This window comes from Helianthus annuus, chromosome 12 (assembly GCF_002127325.2).
Source record: "Helianthus annuus cultivar XRQ/B chromosome 12, HanXRQr2.0-SUNRISE, whole genome shotgun sequence".
In the NCBI taxonomy this organism is placed as follows: Eukaryota; Viridiplantae; Streptophyta; class Magnoliopsida; order Asterales; family Asteraceae; genus Helianthus; species Helianthus annuus.
In genome coordinates, this window is record NC_035444.2 from 99,948,236 (window position 1) to 99,968,633 (window position 20,398).

The window sequence follows — 20,398 nt, forward strand, 5'->3', positions numbered from 1 at the left end:
ATATCAAGATAGTATCGTATAATCGTATAGCATGTCGAGTATAGTATAAGCGTATATCGTAGCATAGTATCGTCTAAGTTCGTAACGACTTGTTACCGTTTTGAGATAGAAGAGCAATGCGAGTTGTGTGTATCGATCGAAGTGATAGCAAAAATATCGGGCGAACTTCAAAATTAAACACATAAACAGGTAATCACACATAAAACACATAAAATCAACGAATTATCAGAGTCTGCGGTTACGGGCTCAAAATCGAAACATATAAAATCGAGAAATATATCGTCTGCGGCTACTAGACATCGACTACCCAGAGTGATTCGACTATTCGCAATAGACTTATCGTCACTTTTCGAATCTTGGGATCGCGTTTCTGCCTCGATTCTCGGGCATTCAGTGCGTATTCCCCTAGGTCATACTTGTGAGTTCAGGTCGTTGGAGTCCGTCGAGGCTTTGGGGAGATGAGTAAAAGTTGGAATAAGTTGCCAAGATTCGGGTTTCACCCCTGGCTTAGCAATTTCTTCCTTGTTTTAGTAAAAATTGAGGAGATTATTCATCAAAATATGGATTTCACTCCTGATTTGGTATAATTTTCCTCGTTTGTTATCGAAAATCAGCATTGATCGAACAATTTAGTCGAGAGTTTGCGGCTTTCACACCTAATCTCGGCTAAATCGCTTGACTTTATTTGAGATTTCGAGTGCAGTGATAGCGAAGAATAGCTGGATATAGCACCTAAACTTGATCTGTTGGTTCCTAACTATAGTCTAGGTCTCTAAGACAGCGACCCGGGCTAGGTCGTGTCCTGCCTAATTCCCTATAGTTATGGCTCTAATACCAATCAGTCACACCCCAACTGATGGCGGAATCATCGGGGCATGGCACTGAGCGAAACAGATTGTCCAGAAGTTTCCATAACAATTATCGTCACTATTCAGTTTAAAATAACACGTCCCATACCGTGTCCCAAATAACAAACAAATTATTACAGATAACAACCAGTCAAGTGTTCTGTTCCGACAACTCAGATTTAAATAAACAAATAAATATTGTTCAAAGTCTCCTAAAGACCCAGCCTGACAAGATCTACAGACAACTATGCTCTAGTTGCTTTTTCCTGATAGACAACTATTTGTTGGGGGCCTCTAGAGCTTTATTCTAGCCTCGCTTTCCTAGCAAGCAAACATCTTAAACACCTGTCACATACGTTAAAATAAAGTCAATACATATAATGTAAAGGTGAGCATACAAGTTTGATAATAGCATATAGAGTTGGAAATAGTTTACGCATAACCAACACGTACACAGAGGAAAACGAAGCATGTTAATTATCGACACGGACCTATCGATACCAATGACTGCGGGTTGACCGTCCGATACGGTTCGCAATACATGATTACCACCGTAATCCATGCAAGTAATTGTCCTTAACAACCCCCGTGTGAACGGGTGCTGAGTCCAAACTATAGTACTACGTCGTTAAGGCAGGTAGACAGCATTCCACGTGTAAACACAATCAACAAGCATTCATTTAGTCACGTAATACATGCGATTTGGTTAGCGTTCAAACAATTGAGTAGTGTGTTCGATAGTGATTTTGATAAGTAACGTATGTAACACCCAAAAGTGCTAAAAGCAAAAAGGGATCGAGTATACTCACAGCGATTGATTGATGGATTGAAGGGAGCACTTGGGAGTAGGGTTAGCCTGAACAGTTCGATAGCATAACGATGAATAACACGTGGAATGGAAACAAGTGTAAGTGGGTTGGACAGCCTGATCGATTGAACAGTTGGTTCGATCGAGTGGGTTGTTCGTTCGGCTGGACAATCCGTTCGGACAGCCTGTTCGATCGGCCGGTAGGCTCGATCGGTTGGACTGTTCGAGTGGATTGTTTCTTCCTTTGTGAAGGATGTGCTTGTGTACGATGGCTTGTCCTTTTGAAGTTTTCGTTGTAGTATTTGAGAACACTGAAGCGTTCTTACCTTTCAGGTCGATCGATCGAACGATCCGTTAGATCGGTCGGCATAACCGATCGGTTAGGAACTTCAGTAGTAGTCCTCATCAGGATGTCACTCGTTTGAATAGCCTACTCGATCGAATAGCATGCTCGATCGGGTGGCATTCCTATACGACAAATGAATTGAAAATTGATTAAGTATTGAAGCATAGTATCTCATGATCCGAGGAGTAATGTTGACGAACAACTGTTCGATCGAACAGTACCTCGTTCAATACCATACTTCATGAAATTGCTAAGTGTGGGGCCATCTGCTAGCCGATCGGTTGGCATGTCCGATCGGTTGGGCTGTTCGTTCGAACAGCCTAACCGTTCGGCCAGCATCCTGACCTGGTCTGCCGGTTCGTCTAACACTTGGCTGTTCTGATTATTTAACGTTATATCGAGGTAGTTTGTCAACGAGCTAAACCATGGAACTTTCATTCTTACTTGTTTCTCCCGCTCGGACAGGAATCACCCAAGTCCGGTCAGTGAACGGTTCGGAATGGCGGTTTAACGTTTAACCCGAAGTCGGTGAACCACGTGGGTAGAATCCGAATCTTGAGCCGCACAATCATTAGAGTGTTTGGTGAGTTGGCTCAAGCTCCGTTTCTACCGGTTTGAATGCATTGAGTGTAAAAGAGTTGAAAGAAAGTTGGAATCCCTTCTTTCAATCCTTCACCTCGTGTAAATGTTTAGATCTTTGATAGATCTTAGCTTGTTTATGTGGAAATCGGTTAGATCCGAGCTATTCAGGGTGGATTGAAGCCAAAACATGATGTTCTTGAAGAACACCATGATGACATCATCCAAGAATGCTTAGATCTTGGTGATTTCACGGTTAAAAATCAAAAATTGAAAGATAGAAAGGTGTAGGAGCATGTTTTGATCAAGAAAGTACAAGATTTAGGATGAAAACTTACCGGAATTGGAAGAAATCGGGGAAAAGAAGGGGGAGCACGAGCTGGTCGGTCAGAGCTTTCCAAAAGTGGTAGAGAGTGACAATGATAGCCCTATTTATAGGCTCCAAAAGAGGAAAGGGCTGGCCTATCGGCTGGCATCCCGATCGGACAGCCTGCTCGATCGGACAGTCCGTCCGATCGGCTGGGCCGTTTGATCGGCTGATAGCCTGATCGATCAATCACCCTGGTTCGAGTGTTCAGTGCGACGATTTTCGATATTTCGGTCTCGATTGAAGGCGATACGAGTACGATAGAGTTTCCTATTCAAATTACTTTCAGTCCCAACTACTATATCTAACATACAATCACCTATGCTTCACCCTATTCTTACGTTACCATTTGTCGTAATTCGATTTCGATTGCATTCGGTTTGAGTTTCGAGTTTCGATTCGAGTTTCGATTGATCATCACACAAAACATAAAGTAAACACGCACAGGTAACACATAAGGCACACACACGTATAACAACAACCCAAGTTCGCGTAATTCGATATTCGAGTTCGATGATAGTTAGATCGGTTTTATTACTGATTAGTTAACTTTATCGCATTGTTACTTCCTACTATTCACAGTCGTAAGTCGGTTCACGTCGATCAAACATTCGATTGCTTCGATTCTTTCTGATTACAACACTTACTCCACATATTACAAATAAAACATAAAATAGACTATTTACAGTCAAAGAAAGTCAAAGTTGACTTGGACTTTGACTTTGACTTTGACATTCGAAAACACGGGGTGTTACATTAGGGTTAAGAGATCTTAGTTAGGGTTCGACGAGCCGGTTTCAACGCCGCTGGAATGAGTCCAATCGGAGTTCGTTTGAGCCGGTTCCCCGTTGTTCCCCACTTTTTTAGTGTTCCCCAATGAACCTTCCCCTAGGTAAATAAAACATTAAATATAGGTTTTAATATATAAAACATTAATTAAAAATAAATTTACTAAAATCAGAGATATTTAATAGAAATTATTGTATTGGTATTGTAAGCTATATAAGTGCTTGTATAGTACCGCTACCATAATGAACCACAACACTTTTAATTGAACTGTACCATTATCAAAAGTATTGAAACCAGTACCGGTATTTGTTATACACACTTCTAACCTATTTACTTTGATCTTTCTCTAATAACTTGTGATCGCTAACTTAAAAAACATTAACTACGCAATTGCATGTAACTTTTTTTCCTCGACATTATGGTATGAAATAGATTCTTAGATTTTCTTGATGAGGTTAAGAAAAAAGAACTCTCTTTCTATTCTATTTTTTATGCATACTAAATTACTAAGCTTTTTATATTTCTTTTCTTTGTTAGAGAAGAGATAGTTTCCAATCCAATACTTAATACAATAACAATAATGAGAGTATTTATCCCGCATCCATTCTTCATACGATTGTCGGAACAAAAATATTGGATGCAACGAAATAAAAAATTTTGGTACATCAAGCCGCGATCTGATAGTTATAAATCTAAATAGAAATATTATATTATATAGATATAAATTAATCTTGAGAGTATAGAGAGCTCATTCCGCTATGTTCAGTGTCCTAGTGAGCGCAAGGTAGAGTTCGCCTCGAGTATTTTCCAAAAGAGAGCACTCACTTGGTGGAATGGAGTCATGAGAGACCGAGGTGTAGACGTAGCAATGGCACAAATGTGGGAAGAATTCAAGAATCTTATGAAGAAAAAATTCTGCCCACGAAGCGAGATGAGGGCACTTGAACTGAATTTTATTATCTCAAACAAGATAGTAGTGAAAATCGTGCCTACACTGATCGGTACGAAGAGTTGAGCCTACTCTGTCCCACTATGGTCAGACATTTACATCGGGCCATTGAAAAATATATTGGTGGCCTACCTGATCCAGTCCAAGATATTGTCACCGGCAGCAACTCAACTACTATTAGGGAGGCTATCGAACTAGCCGCCACCCTAACCGACTCCCAAGTTAGAAAAAAGGAAAACTTTTTCGAAAGGGAGACAAGAAACAAACTGCTGAAACTACTCAAGAGAAACCAAAGGAAACAAAAGCTGAACCCTCCAATAATTCAAAGAAGCGTAAAGTTTCAAAGAATTTTTACAGTTGTTGCACCAATTCCACTGAATTCAGTACCCGTTAGTTGATGCAACGAAATAAAAAATTTTGGTACATCAAGCCGCAATCTGATAGTTATAAATCTAAATAGAAATATTATATTATATAGATATAAATTAATCTTGATTCTGTAACGAAAGAAAGACAGTGAATTCTAATCTTGTGACTTAGAATAAATGGTTCTCTGTGAAGGTACGAAATGACAATTTATCTCTATAGAACATGACGATTGAATTGGAAATATCGTAAGGTAAAGTTATAACCCAAATAAGTCTCCTTGATGATTGTCCGTCGGTCATTCACTCCACATAATAGACAAAATGGTCATCAAGACAAGGAAATCTGGGATGGACACATCAACATAATGTTCCTCAACCGAAAAAAAAGAACTCATTACAATGTCTGATTAATAGTATGTATGTTGCACACCTATAATAATCTCTAAACCATACAACCCTCATATACAAGCCTAGAATTTGGACTTAAAACTCAGTGTCAAAGCAAGCCACCATGATTTTCGAGATCATCGCCCTGGCAAAAGGAATATAGCTCATGCTATACCTGTTCATCATACGCGAAACAAAAAAAAAAAAAAAAGCTAATTAGATTCAAAAAGCACGCCTGCTTATTAACAATCAATCAATGTAACATACCAAATAAGAGCACCAAACTCCAAGATGATTGCCACCAGCGTCAATAGCTTGTTATGAACCTGCTTCGTTCTTGTCATCAGTAGAAAATGGAAGGAAAAACTATGTATATGTATATAGGACCGTGTCCAATACAATTCAGTTTATAAGTCGATAACAGCATAAACACTTATACGTAGTGCTGGTTAGATATAGTGGGAGAGAGAGAGACATGGTTATACGGTTACATAACTGCCTTATGTATCAAAACTAACGCAATGCATTCAGGTGTTATGTGGTTCTCGCAATTCTCAACTTAAATTAGTTGTGTATCGAACAGCCGTATATACTATACACATACACATACATGCATACTTGTGGATAAAGATAATAAGGAGGGCTGACTTACGTAGAGAGCACACAACAGGGCAAGTAAAATGCTTGCAATATACAAGGCAGTCGCATAAATTCGAACAGGATCAAGCATCATATTCACTTGCCTCTTAGGGCCTATTAAAAATCCTGTGCTGCCCATAAAACAGAAAAATTTTAGAAAGTCAAAACTCAATACATATAAACTAACTGCAGAATGAGAAGGATATTTTGCAGGGGCGCAGCTTAGGCTATCCCCGAGGGGGCGCCCGCCCCCCCGAACTTATCGATGCGTAGTGTTATGAATAGTACTTTCGTATAGGTATATACGTTGCCGCCCCCCCGGTTTCAGAAAAATTGTGGGGTTGTGGGGGGGGGGGGGGGGCGCTTCGCCAATGATATTTTGGACATTTAAGGTGCAAAAAAGGCCTTGGTTGATACTTGCAGAAGACCGTTAGTTGGTTAAAGCAGCATAAACTAGACATCAGCTCACTACCTTCAAAGTTCAAACTGTACTCTTAAAAACCTTTTCATATAATGTATCCTCTCCGTCCCAAAAAAAATGTTCACTAGACACTAATCTCTCTTCTAAGTAAAACAAACAGTAACAAATCATAGTTATCAAAGGCGCGAAGCGCACTCTAGGCGCATAGGCACCGATTAGGGCCTAGGCGATAGGCATAAAAAAAGCGTGGGCCCGAGAAAAAAAAAACCCACTTAAATATAAAAATAAAAGTTCATTAAGAACTGAATAATCTTGGTGATAACACGATTAGGGCCTAGTGATAACACGATTAGGGCCTAGTGATAATACGAACTGAACAGTCCTGATATAGAGAACTGAATAATCTTGGTGATAATGTGATATACGAACTTAAACTTACAGGCTTACAGCCCTATAAATACTACAGAAAAAGTGGAAATTACCAATTAAAAAAAATAAAAAGCATGAAACAATAAATACGCATGGGATGAAATGTCTGCGCTATCATTACCTAGGAACCATAAGCGCAGTTAATGTGAGTCGCCCAGAAAAAGCGCCTAGGCGCCAAAAGCGCTCGCTTTTGATAACTATGTAACAAATTAAAAGTTTTTGTATCAATACTATAAGCATCTAGGTTAAAAAGGTGAGAGGCACTTTGCTCATCTTCTATTAGTATTATCAAAAACTGTACTGTTAAAGAGGGATCACCTACTTCGTATAATTAGAAGAAGGAATGAAGGATAATAAGAACTCAAAATAAAAAGAAAGAAAAAATTGAATATAATGCAAATGATTTTAGTACAAACCTCCCCAGTGACAGCAAATTTCCAAAGGTGAATGCTACGCCAAACTTGATTGGATTGAAGAAAACTAGCATTGACTGCAAAGAACAAACACATAGCTTGCAAGTTAGCTAGTCTTTTTTATAACATGATTTTGATTTTAGCCACAAAATACATATTAAGCTTAAACTTTCTTACACAACAACAAATTCATATTTACAAGTACAAAGCTTAATCATAAATACCATTTAGGAAGCAACACAGGTGTTGGCATTTTTCATTGTGCTCAAATGTCGTTGAAAATAGAATTCTAGCATAATTGACATTAGGGACAGTGGTTTCGTTGGTAATAAATTAACATGCTGATATAAAAATTCAAATTTAAGAACAAATTGTCAAGCTAAACAATATGACAAATGATTAAGTGAGAAACAAATGAAAAACCCTACGTAGGTGTTTTGTTCTCTCTCTTCATTTGGTTGGTCCACATGGAGCTAATAACCATATGTTTTTAAATGGAGTTAATTACTGTTTTCGTCCCTGTGGTTTGTCAAAAATCACTATTTCAGTCCATTAGTTTAAAATTGCGATTTCAGTCCCTGTGGTTTCACTTCCGTAACCATTTCAGTCCGCCTCGTAACCATTTCAGTCCCTGTACTAACAGAATAAATGGATTGAAATGGTTACGAAAGTGAAACCACGGGGACTGAAATGGTTACGAAAGTGAAACCACAGGGACTGAAATCGCAATTTTTAAACTAATGGACTGAAATAGTGATTTTTAACAAACCACAGGGACGAAAACAATAACTCTTTTAAATGTTTGTAACTTTAGCTCCATAAGGCTCTGTAAAACCCTAACTTACAATGGTAAAAATAATCTCTAAATTAGTCGAAGCATTAATTTCAAGCATGCTCAAATTAGTAGGAAAACTGAAATTAAATTATCATGATCTATCTACAATCATCTATTCCTGTTAATGCTGCTATCCATGTCATTCACAGTAAGTCGGTGTTTGCAATTTAGACGGCGTCAAGTTGATTCCACATGTATATCATGGAATGGGATCAAATACAAACACTTAAGTTTGTAAGAACCATAAGAACCAATACATAATTGACAAGTGTCCATCAATAAAAAATTAGTTTAGGGGTAATTTAGACTTTTTGACCATATTTATTTATAACTAATTAAAAATAATTACAAAAAATATAATCAGCACAACACTATATAATTAGCACAACATCATTAATCGTTCTTCATTATCAGCACATCGTCCTCGAATCGTTCTCCATTATCAACATAAACGACATTAGCACAATATCTTCAATCGTTCTCCATTATCAGCACACCAGATGTGCTGATTATATCTACTTTTGGTGTTTGTTTGTATTATTTTGTAATTAACACATAATCAGCACCTTATTAGCACAAATATAAAACACCTTTTGTTAACTTTTTTTAAAAAACACTTTTATAAATACAAAAAGGTATAGCAATATGGTACTCATATTAAAGATAAAAAAATACTTGATTTTATGGTATATATTTTTAAAAAAAATAATGAAGTATATAAAAGTTATTTTAGTTTAAAAAACCTTGGTGGAATTTGTATTTAATAGAAAATGGTCAAATGACTAGCAATTTTACAAAATTACCCCTAATTTGTTAGTAGTAATTTTTAATTATAAGAGTTTTATTTATAATCAATATCAACCCTTGATTTAAATTAACAATGGTTCAGATCTGTTCTTACGGTTCTTATAATTAGCACTGTTTGTACAGGATCTCAACCCTGTATATCATTACCATATATGTTCAAATGTACAAAATATAACCAAAGAATAGAAAAAAAAAATCAATTTATTTCATATATAGCAATTGCAAGAAAAAATAAGTTTGGTGATAACAAAATGATGTAATGTTGGATTTGAACTTACCATAAGTGTACAAGTCAAACCAGCAACCAAACATATGGCAAAACCATATAGTCTCTGTTCAGAAGAAGAGAAAGAAAGCTAATCAGTATTACAGAACATGTATGGAGCAGTTCAAGAGGTTAGCAGTAACAGTAAGCATTATATAAGGCATCAATGAAATGGAACATAAGTAATGACAAATGACAACAAAAAATATCACATATTCAAATGCACTTCTTTATTCAGCATTGGAATTCCCATGTTGTCGGCAATGTGAACTAAAGTGGAGAGTTCAAGAATACCAGAATTTTAGCGTACAAGTGTAATGGATCCTAGAATTCCATGGTGCTTACGTGAGCTTATTAAAGGCTAGAACCTTCTTAGTCCAAGTTTCACACCATCTCATTCAACTAAATCAAGTATTTACAAACAACAAATCACAAGCTACTGCAAAACTGAAGATTTCTTCTCCTTAAGGTTCCCAGTTCCATACCTAAAACCTCCATGAGTTCTTCCAACGCCTTAAACTATCTTTACCTACATGACTATCAAGACATCCAATTCTGGTATGACCTGACTGAATCAATGAATGTCTTACCAAAATTGTCTTTTAAAATGATCACTTATGCATACCTACTGCTAACATGGTTTTAAAAAACGTTTGAGGCGTGCGCCTAAAGGCGCGCTTCGAGGCGAAACGGCCAAAAAACGAGTTTGAGGCGCGCCTCATGGTGTTTTTAATGTGTATGCGCCTCAGAGGGGCTGAGGCGCTAAGAAAGCTGCGCCTCAGGGGATTTTGATAGCTGTTTTTGATGTTTTTGACTTTTTGTGTCAATTTCAAGCATTTCATGTCTTTTTTAAGTGTGTTTTTGATGATTTTGATGAATCTGATGATGAAATTAGTTAGTATTATTATTTTTATAATATATATAATTTTTATATTTATTTATTAATACCGCCTCAGCCTTACGCCTCGTGTCGCCTCGAGGCTTACGCGTCGTGAGGCGAAGGGAAAACGCCTCGAAACTCGTTTCTGTTCTTTTAAACCTTGACTGCTAATATGCACTGAAGATTACAGTCCTTTATTCTTGGTACCATTGGCAATCTGACAAACATTCTTCATTTATAACAGATCAACCGCATAATGCACTTGTTTGTTTCAGCTTCACCAAAGCAACAAAACTCTCGAATCTCCTAGCATTTTATAACATAATGCTCTCCAACAAGACAGACTGAGGAACTTGTAATCTTTATTCAGTGTTCAACAATTGCAGTCTGTCTGTCTATGAAGGTTCAATCTTAAGAGAACAAAAAAAAAAAAAAAAAAAAAAAAAAAACAAACAAACCTTTGCTACAACCAGTCAACCATCTAAACTATGTAAAGGCCAGAAAGATCAAACCTAGAGAGTACTTACATGTTCAAATATAATTTCACCAGAATAGCTTAATTTAACATAACCATCAGGCATCAGATTTGACCTAAAAACACACAATCAATCGAGGAATTGAGAGTGAAGAGATCTATCTACATTGTAGCATCTTCCGATTTCAGATTCCTAATTCGATTTCGAAGGATCTCTAGATTTGAAAGTGGCAATGCAAGATGAGGTACCTGTTTGGTGGATAGAGTACAGTTGCGATTGAAATCATCCATGAACGCAAAAGGGGACTCTTCGTCGGCGTGTTGTTGTTCTTCTTCGACTTCTATTCCGACGAGCATCCTCATCTTCTCCATAGCCTGACTCATCTTCTCCATTTCGTTACTGCTTCTGCCTTCTTTTCGAATTGTAACAACCGGTGGGTGGGTGGGTGGGTGAGTGACTAGTGCTTCATCGGAATCATTTTACCTTCTTTTTTTAATTCTTACAAATATTTCTTTTTTTTTTTTAACCAAGGGCATTATTGGTATTTTAGGTTCTATTTTTTCTAGAAATTTTAAGGTGTTGCTAAATACATCCTTTTTTTACTGAATTCACTCCCTCTCTAAAGTTTTTAAATAAATACATTAAAACCTTTTATTTTGTAATTTCTTTAAAAATTACATCTACTTTAAGTTTTTAAACAATTCAAGTTTTCACTTAAAATCCTCTCTATTATGCCAAACTAAAAACTTTTAACCTTATCCAAAACTAATTGTTTATAAAAAATAAAAACTACCAGCATATAGATTTGCTATAAGTCCATGCTCATCTTCTAATTATAATGGATACTAGAATTACCACTCGTCGCAATGCGATGAGGGATTCATTAGTTATATATTATGTTAGATGAAACGCAAATGTTTCTCACATGACCACGAGCCTGTGCGTAAAACTGAGAAAAAAATAACTAAGTCAATCTCTGAGTCACACGTTGCGACATACCTATCAAACGGGGAAAAATAGACGCGCTGCGACGGACATGCCAAACATGAAAAAAATAGATGAAAAAACGTTGAACCCCACACAAACGTTGCGGCGCGTTAAGTCGGAAATTTAGAACGACACGTTAAACGGAGAACTTATGAAAGATGAAAAGTATACAAGAGACCAAAGTTGAAAGTAAAAAAGTGTTGAGATTAAATTGTAAAAGATGAAAAGCTTTGGGTTAAAAGTAAAAAAAAAATAAAGGGGTTAAATTTTAAAAGATGAAAACTTTTAAATTAGAAGTGAAAAATCAAATTAATCAAAGGGGTTAAAATACCAAAGATTGAAACTTTAGACTTAAATTGCCAAAGGTTGAAACTTCAGTGTTAGAAAAGAAATGAGTAAATTGCCATTTTAGTCCCCGAGGTTTGGTTCAAATTGCCATTTTAGTTCAAATAGGTTTTTTTTTTCCTCTGGGTCCGTGACTTTTCCATTTTCTTGCCATTTTGATCACATTGCCTAACTCAGTCTAAAAGTCTGGTTATAACCAGGGGTATTTTTGGCATAACTATTGCGTAGTGATAACCCGGGGTAGTTTACAACATAATTTATAAACCTCATAATAGTTTAATGCCAAAAATACCCTGATTATAACCTGGTTTTTAGACTGAGTTAGGCAATGTGATCAAAATGACAAGAAAATGGAAAAGCCATGGACCCAGAGGAGAAAAAAAATATTTGAACTAAAATGGCAATTTGAACAAAACATCAGGGACTAAAATGACAATTTACTCAAAAGAAATCAATTTCAGATAATGAAAACAAAAGAGATAAATAGATTTAGTTAAATTGATGTTTAATATTATTATTATTATTTAATAAAAGAGATAAATAGATTTAGTTAAATTGATGTTTAATATTATTATTATTATTTAATAAAAGAGATAAATAAAAAATAAGAGTGAAAAATTAGCAGAGAGAATGACACGTGTCCATAAATGATTTTTATTTATTAGTATAGAAAGATTTTTTTAAAGATACATCAAACAAAAATTCAACCATGATTTTAAGATTGTTATTTTTATTAGTTCTATCTAATTAAAAACTGATCTGTAAAAAAAAATAAACTAACTTTCAGCTACAATGTATTTAGAAAAATCACAAAAGTTTACACGAAAGATGTGATGATAATGGTGATCAGATAACATGAATTTTGTATAGCAAAATAAATAGATTTTGATAAGGAATTATCTAAAGATTGTGCTTCACTAAAAATAATTATATGTTTATGCTCCTACTTAGCCTTTGTATGGCAGACAGTACTACAATAATACATACACTATTATATATATATTATTGTTGAAGCTTCATGAACAGTACTCTTTTCTTTTCTTTTTTCCTTTTCTTTTTTGTTTCTTTTATTTTTTTCTTTTCCTTTTTTCTTTTATAATTTTTAATTTTGGTGTTTTTTTTTCTTTGGTTGGTTTTTATTATTTTAATATTATAACACTAAATCATTTAGAGATGAGCAAATGGTATCGGCTACCAGTACTGAACGATATTAATATGGGTACATTTTTTGTACAGATTCGGTACCGCCTTTTAACATTTTCGGTACCGGTACAGGACCGGTTTTACCCTCAAATACCGGTACCGTACAGGTACCGTACCGGATATATTCGGTACCAGTACCGGTTTCCATTTTCCCCGTTTTTCGGTGCCGGTACCGGTATTTATGGGTAAAACACCGGTAAGTACCGGTATCGGTACTGAACCGGTGTATTCGGTACTGGTACCGATTCCACTTTTCCCCGTTTTAAGTACCGGTACCAGTTCGGTACCGAACAGGTACCGTGCTCATCCCTACGGTATCGTACCGAACATTTTCGGTGTCGGTACCTAATTTCGATGATTTTCGGGATCGGTACTTTCGGTGCCATTACCGGTAACGAGCTCATCCATATTTTAACGTGTTAGTACCGTAATAACTGAACTGAAAACAAACGAATTTCGAACGTGTAAGACGTGTGGGTTCTACTATTATAAATAAGATTGTTTAAAATCTTTTTTTAGGACGAAGTGACTATCGTTACCACTTCATTTTTATCTATGTTTTGATATTCGGTATCTGCTTGCCGTTCCCGGCACACGTTTTGCAGACATTGGATCCCCGCTGCAACGCGCGGGCGAAAATAACTAGTTCCTATTATTCCATTTGGGTAGGCTGAATACAGGTAGGGGAGATTAGGTGTAAACTGATAACAGTCCACATAAACGCAACCGACCCGATCTCAGGCGTGGTCGTGAGAGGGTGCCCGCAAAACCCTATCTCAGGCATAGTGTGATACTTATTCAATATCTTTCAACCAGTGAAATAATTTAGGGATCAGTAATAAAGAAAAATGATTTTTAAAGGTGTAAAATTTGTAAAGTTTTAAACTGATTTTTTTGGAAAGGAGGTATGTAAAGTAGAAAAGGGGGGGGGGGGAGGGGGGTGCATTTAGCCTATCCTAAATTTTATTGTCATTTGAATAAACACATTTTTTGTTAAATAAAAAGAAATTCAATAGATCTCGTTATTTTAAGTATATATACAGTAAGTACAAGAAATCTGTTATTGTAAGTATATATACAGTAAAAACAACAACAATCGTACCCAGTAAATCCCACTTATAGCAAAGCTATCAGTAGGGTCTGGGGAGAGTGAGATGTAGGCAAGCCTTACCTCTATCCCAAGGGATAAAGAAGCACAGCTTCAACGCCATATCCAGACATCAAAGATACATCCAAACATACAAGACACATAGCTACTAAAAAAACAATATAAACATAGTGCACTAAATATATTTTTGGCAGGCTACCAAATAGATAATTGGTGACATACAACACACCATAAAACACACAGACAAGAAAAAAAAAAGGCCCCCAAAGCACATCAAATATCCTAAGCATGTTAAACCAAACTATCGTCCTAAAAGTCCTTAACCTTAATCCTACATATCCACAAACTCCTATCCTGGATCAAGTCCTTAGAGAGGTGCAATTCTAGCAAATCACATTCAATCTGCTCCTCCCACGTTAACTTTGGCCTACCTCTACTCCTCCTCCCCTCCACATTGAGATTTTTTACGCTTCTAACTGTGGTTGTCGTTTGTCTCCTCCTACCATGCCCAAACCATCTCAACATCCTCTCCCTTATTTTATCTGATATACTAGCTACCCCTAATTTATTCCTAAAAACCTTATTTCTTATCTTGTCTTGCCTAGTGTGTCCATACATCCATCTCAACATCCTCATCTTTGCTACCTCGAGCTTACGTGCATGCGACTTCTTGATAACCTAACAGGCTGTTCCATACAACATGGTCGGTCTAATTGCAACCCTATAAAACTTCCCCTTTAGTTTAACCGGGAACCTCTTATCGCATAATACACCACTGGTTGCTTTCCACTTACACCATCCAACTTGAACGTAATGGGCTACGTCACTATCTATCTCCCCTCACTTTGTACAAACGACCCTAGATATTTGAACTTGGTTGCATGCGGGACCACTTGGTCCTCTATGTTGATCTGAGTGTCCTCTCCATCGCCAGCACCATTGAAATCACAATAAAGGTACTCGGTATTAGAACGACTTATCTTTAAACCTTTTCCCTCCAAAGTTGCTCGCCACTCCTCTAGCTTCGCATTTAGGCTCTATTTACTCTCCGCAAGTAACACAATATCATCTGCAAAAAGCAAGCACTATGGAACAATCTCCTGAATTGACTTTGACAGGTTATCCAGCACAACCGCAAAAAGAAACGAACTCAATGCAAACCCTTGGTGGAGTCCTACCTCCACAGGGAAGAAATCAGTATCTCCTATGGGCGCACGAACACTAGTTTCAGTCCTAACATACATATCCTTAACAATGTCTATATACCTCCTAGGACGCCTCTACCCTCTAAATTATCCCAACTCAATCTACGCGGCACACTATCGTATACTTTTTCAAGGTCAATGTACACTATATGTATATCTCATTTCTTCTCCTTATATTTTTCCATCAACCTTCATATAATGTGTATCGCTTCCGTAGTTGACCGCCCTGGCATGAAACCAAATTGGTTCGCTGTAACCTGAGTTTCTCTTCTAAGTCTAGTCTCAATTCCCTCTCCTATAACTTCATAGTGTGACTTAGCAACTTAATCCCTCTGTAATTCTCACTACATTGAGCATCTCCATTGTTCTTATATAAAGGCACTACAACACTACTCCTCCATTGATCTGGCATTCTTCCATATTTAAAAATAAGATGGAACAAATTCGTTAGCCACCGACTTCCTTTATCTCCCAAACACTTCCACACCTCAATCGGGATGTTGTCCGTACCTACTGCCTTAGTGTAACACCCCAAAACTCGAATTATTTAGTTGCTAATATGTTATCACGTTTAAAAGAAGGAAATGTAATAACTAGGTTATTAAACCTAGTTAAATGCTTGGTTAAAACAAATGAGAATATGAAATTAGGTAAATTATGAACAAGTGACAAACATGAGGGGTTAATATGCAATAAATGGAAAGATAAAATATAAAATAAAAATTAAAACCCTCAAACACACACATGGGCGTGTGTGTTCGATCAGAGGAGAAGAAGAAAGGGGGAAACCCCTCTCAAGCCCTAATCGACAAATTGGATGGGATTCGGGCTGAATTCGAACTTGCATGAGCCTAAATAGTGATTATCTAAGCAAGCTTTAGCCAAGGTATGTCTTGATTCTCAGTTTTGATGAACAACCATGAAGTGGGTTTTGATGAAAACGTGATCTAAATTAGGATGAAAGCTTTCTAAAGTTATCATATTTAAGTTGATCTTGGCTAAATTTTAGTTATCTTAGTGATTAGAATGAAACCCATGTTTATGAGTATGAGAATGATTATGATGAACATGTGTATGTTGATGATTTTGATTATGTTGATGCATATGTTATGTGCTAGGTTTTGATAGTAACATGATGTAGATGATAATGTGATCTTGTTTGAATGAAATAATTCATGAGGTGAATATGGGAAGAATATGCTTAAATTACATTATGCTTAGATGTTAGTACGCATGCCAAGTGTTTGATGAAATGTCTAGGTGAAGTTAGAATGAGAGATATTTAGCAAAGATTTGATGAAAACTAAATCTGTCCAAAAAGTTACAGCCGAATGTAATCGGCTGTAACTGGGTCAAATCTTGTCAAAAACTGATGTTTATTGAGTTTGTGATGAACTTTCATCCCAGGAAAAACTTTTCCAACCCAATTGGAATTGCATTTTTTCGACGAAAAATGAACGTTTTATGAAATTTTCCGTATCGAAGGTTCAGGTTGCGTTTTCTGGCAGAATTTGCAGCCCATTACGAATGTCGTAACTCAATTTAGGGATTGAGTTATGATCTCAAATTTTTATTATAGGTAGCTTCAGGTGATTCCAAAAATCTCCAACTGGAATTTCGTCAATCGGATAAACGAGGAATTTTAAATGAATTTTTCCGTAAGCTGCAGTCAGAAGTGACGAATCTGATTGCAGCTTAGTAAATGAATTTTTATAAATTTTTGGTAGAGAGTTAGACTCTAAAAATTTAACACAAGGATAACCCCTCTGAGGGCACGTTACATAAAAAGATTGTAATTTTTGCAAGCACGTAAGTACAGTAAACGGATGCCCCAAAGCAGCCTATTATGATGTCATGAGTATATGAGATTAAGCCGAAAGTTAAAATGATAAATCGTTGACTCTGAAACTCAACTACGCATAAGGAACATGGCTAGACTTGTTGTGATTATAAGATTATAGATAATCATATGGTACATGGTATATAAATATGTGATAAATGGAATGACATGATGGATTATATGGGTTTGAAAGGATGTGAAATCGGGTACATGCCGTATGCTTGTTAGGAACGATTAATACAAGTTAAATATGAAATTATGCGAATGTATGCTCGTTATCAAGTACAATGATGTATGCTAACAAGAATGTGTTAATGGTAACCTGAAAGCGTAGGAGCCATGTCAACATGGACACGAGCATGGAAGGGCAATGGGTCAAAGGTAAATACGGAAGCTATACACGAACTCGGACGCAAGAGGTAAGTGATTCCGATTCACTTCATAGTATGTATGTAAAATTTTAATATTTATGAGTGTGGATAATTATGCAAGGGTTATGTAACGAATGAGAGTATTAAGATTAGTGTTATTTTAGTATAATGAAAGAGTTGTCTATAACGAAGGTATATTAATAGGATTAAACGGGTCAAATATGGTATAATGGATTTATAAGCCGTTTGCTTATAAATCAGCTCTTGATGCGACCCGAGGTGATAAACGGATCCGTAGTTAAATTACGGTCGCATAGAAACAAGAATCATGTGATTTGGATATGTAGATTAAATGTTATGAAATTTAGAAGTTAGTATTTTGGTTAAAATCATAGCTGGGCAAATGTGCAGCAGCAAAAAGGGAGCATTCTATTGAAATAGGGTTGTCGCGCTACGCGACAGCATTTTAGTTTCACCGTCGCGCAACGCGACGGCTGTCGCGCCCGGCGACAGCCAGTCAGCTGGCAAATTTTTGTTTTCTTGTTTGAATTTGCAACCGGACTCGACGTTTTAATTATTTTCAATGTCCTATAACTTATATTGGAGCCGGTCTAGAACACAAGTGATGTTATGAGCCTCCGGATAGCGAAAGTATGGATTTTTCTTCGTATTAGTGAAGGAAGACTATAAGAAATCGAGCCTAGGAATGAGTGGGTATGCAGGATGGTAAGTAAACTTATATCACGGAAGTTGTGATTATGACAAGAAATGTGGGATTAAGTGAATAAAAGTGGTAAGCGAGAGCTCGTATGTATGTGTGCGTATGTGAATGTGTGCGTATATACGTAGGTGTATATGTTTGTATGTATATAGGAATTCGGAATGTATACATGTGTGAATGCGAGATGTTATAAAGGCATGAAAGAATGTTTTCAACACATTTGGGCATTAACGATTACTAATGTTGTGCTTTGAGATTGGAATGTAATGCAGGTATGAGATCGTCAGGTTAATGAGGGATTGAAGCCGAAATTAGATTAAGAGAATTTAAGAGAATGCTTGAATGAACCTAAGTTTACATCATGGATTTTTATACGACTTCCTATTATATAGAATAATGTTGTATGATGTGTTAATGACTAATGGTTGAGTTGTATGTGATGTCCACAGGTATCGCACAGATTTCCTCTACCACTAGCCAAGATAAGTAAGCGTTGATCGAGTCAATTAACAAGGGTTGTACGGAAAAATAGTCACATAGTTTGAATTTTGTATTGTAAAGTATCAATTTTAAGTATGAATGTTGTAGTTCCCTTCTAGAAAATGTTTGATATATTGTAATTTTGGGCTTAATGTAAGCAATGCAACTAAACAAGAAAGAAATTTTAAGGCTCGTTTTTCCGCTGCGTCGTTTTTAAGTTATTACGTGTTAGGGCGTTACAAGTTGGTATCAGAGCCCTGGTTTGAGGGAAATCAAGTAAAAGGAGGTAATACTTGAACTCAAACCTGTGTGCTCTTGTGACAAGAAACCCGTACAATCCGAGAGTCGATCAAGATCTAAGAGTAGAAGCAAATGTAAGTATGTACTTAAGTATGTATTTGTAGAACACTAACAGTATGCTATGTGTAAGGTAAGCATAATTGCTTGGAAAGGATGACCCGTGAATGCGGTCTAGGACCGACACCAAGGCACGTAATAAGACAAATTGTCCCCAGGTACGTAAAATTTAACATGTGGGTGCATGTAATGGTAAAATCTATTAGGTGAAGGAAAATTTTAAATGAAATATAATAATAGAATGGTAATGAAGTTTTGAAAATGTTATTCGTGCCGAAACCTAATTCTTCGAACATAAGGTGTCGATTACACGAAGGCACGAAACTAGTATGTGGATTGTGTACCTGGCTAGTAAACAAGAAACATATGACGTTCGTGAGACCATGATAATTGTTACAGGTATGTCCGTTAGAATTAGGTATTAGGTGGACGTGAGGGTGAAGGGAAATGTAATACTTTCAGGGATTTGAAAGTACCAAATACACATGAGAAATATGAATGATATGTTAGAATCTGTCTCGCGGATTCGAAACATGAAAGGAATGAAAGATATGAATGATATGTTAGAATCCGCGAGACGGATTCAAAACGTGAAAGGAATGAAAGATATGAATGATATGTTAGAAACCGTGAGACGGATTCAAAACATGGAAAGGAATGGAAAGTAGAATGAAAAGTTTAAATCCATAAGAAAGTACGGATCAAAAAGTAAGAATGAATGATAATAATGAAAAGCCCGAATTCATAAGTAAGTACGGACCAAATAAGTAAATATTCTTTAAAGCGGATATTATCCAAGTTGTGATTTGAACTTTTACATATATAAATATATTTATGCAAATACGTAGTATGCAAGAATGGTTAAAGGGACAAACGAGTCATACGGATCAAATGGTGAACGCCATTTGAAACCAGTATCTAACATTTTGAATTGTCAAGTCCTATGCTTACAGGTGAGCATAATGTATGGTCATGCAATGTTACAAATTGGGAAGGGATGACCATCGCAAGATATGGATAACGAGTTAATGATTTTGATTCGGGCCAGGTATGTATTAAAGATTATGTTTTCGGTAGGAGTTTATGGCTCGTCTAGAGAGGGATGTGTCAGAATTGGGCAAATGATTAAACGTAGCTAAGAATGTATTACAGCTGGATTTCCGAAAAGTCAAATA

At 36.5% G+C, this 20,398-nt stretch overlaps 1 protein-coding gene across 1 annotated transcript; it reads right to left on the bottom strand.

Moving 5' to 3' along the window:
- Nucleotides 1–5,284: 5,284 nt before the first annotated feature.
- Nucleotides 5,285–11,052, bottom strand: LOC110895894 (vesicle transport protein SFT2B). Its single transcript, XM_022143280.2, has 6 exons — nucleotides 10,855–11,052; nucleotides 9,264–9,317; nucleotides 7,347–7,420; nucleotides 6,094–6,211; nucleotides 5,709–5,767; nucleotides 5,285–5,616 (listed from the first exon to the last, which is right to left on the bottom strand). Exons 1-6 carry the CDS (start codon nucleotides 10,996–10,998, stop codon nucleotides 5,538–5,540), a joined length of 528 nt encoding a protein of 175 aa, XP_021998972.1. The 5' UTR covers nucleotides 10,999–11,052; the 3' UTR covers nucleotides 5,285–5,537.
- Between the last annotated feature and the right edge of the window lie 9,346 nt (nucleotides 11,053–20,398).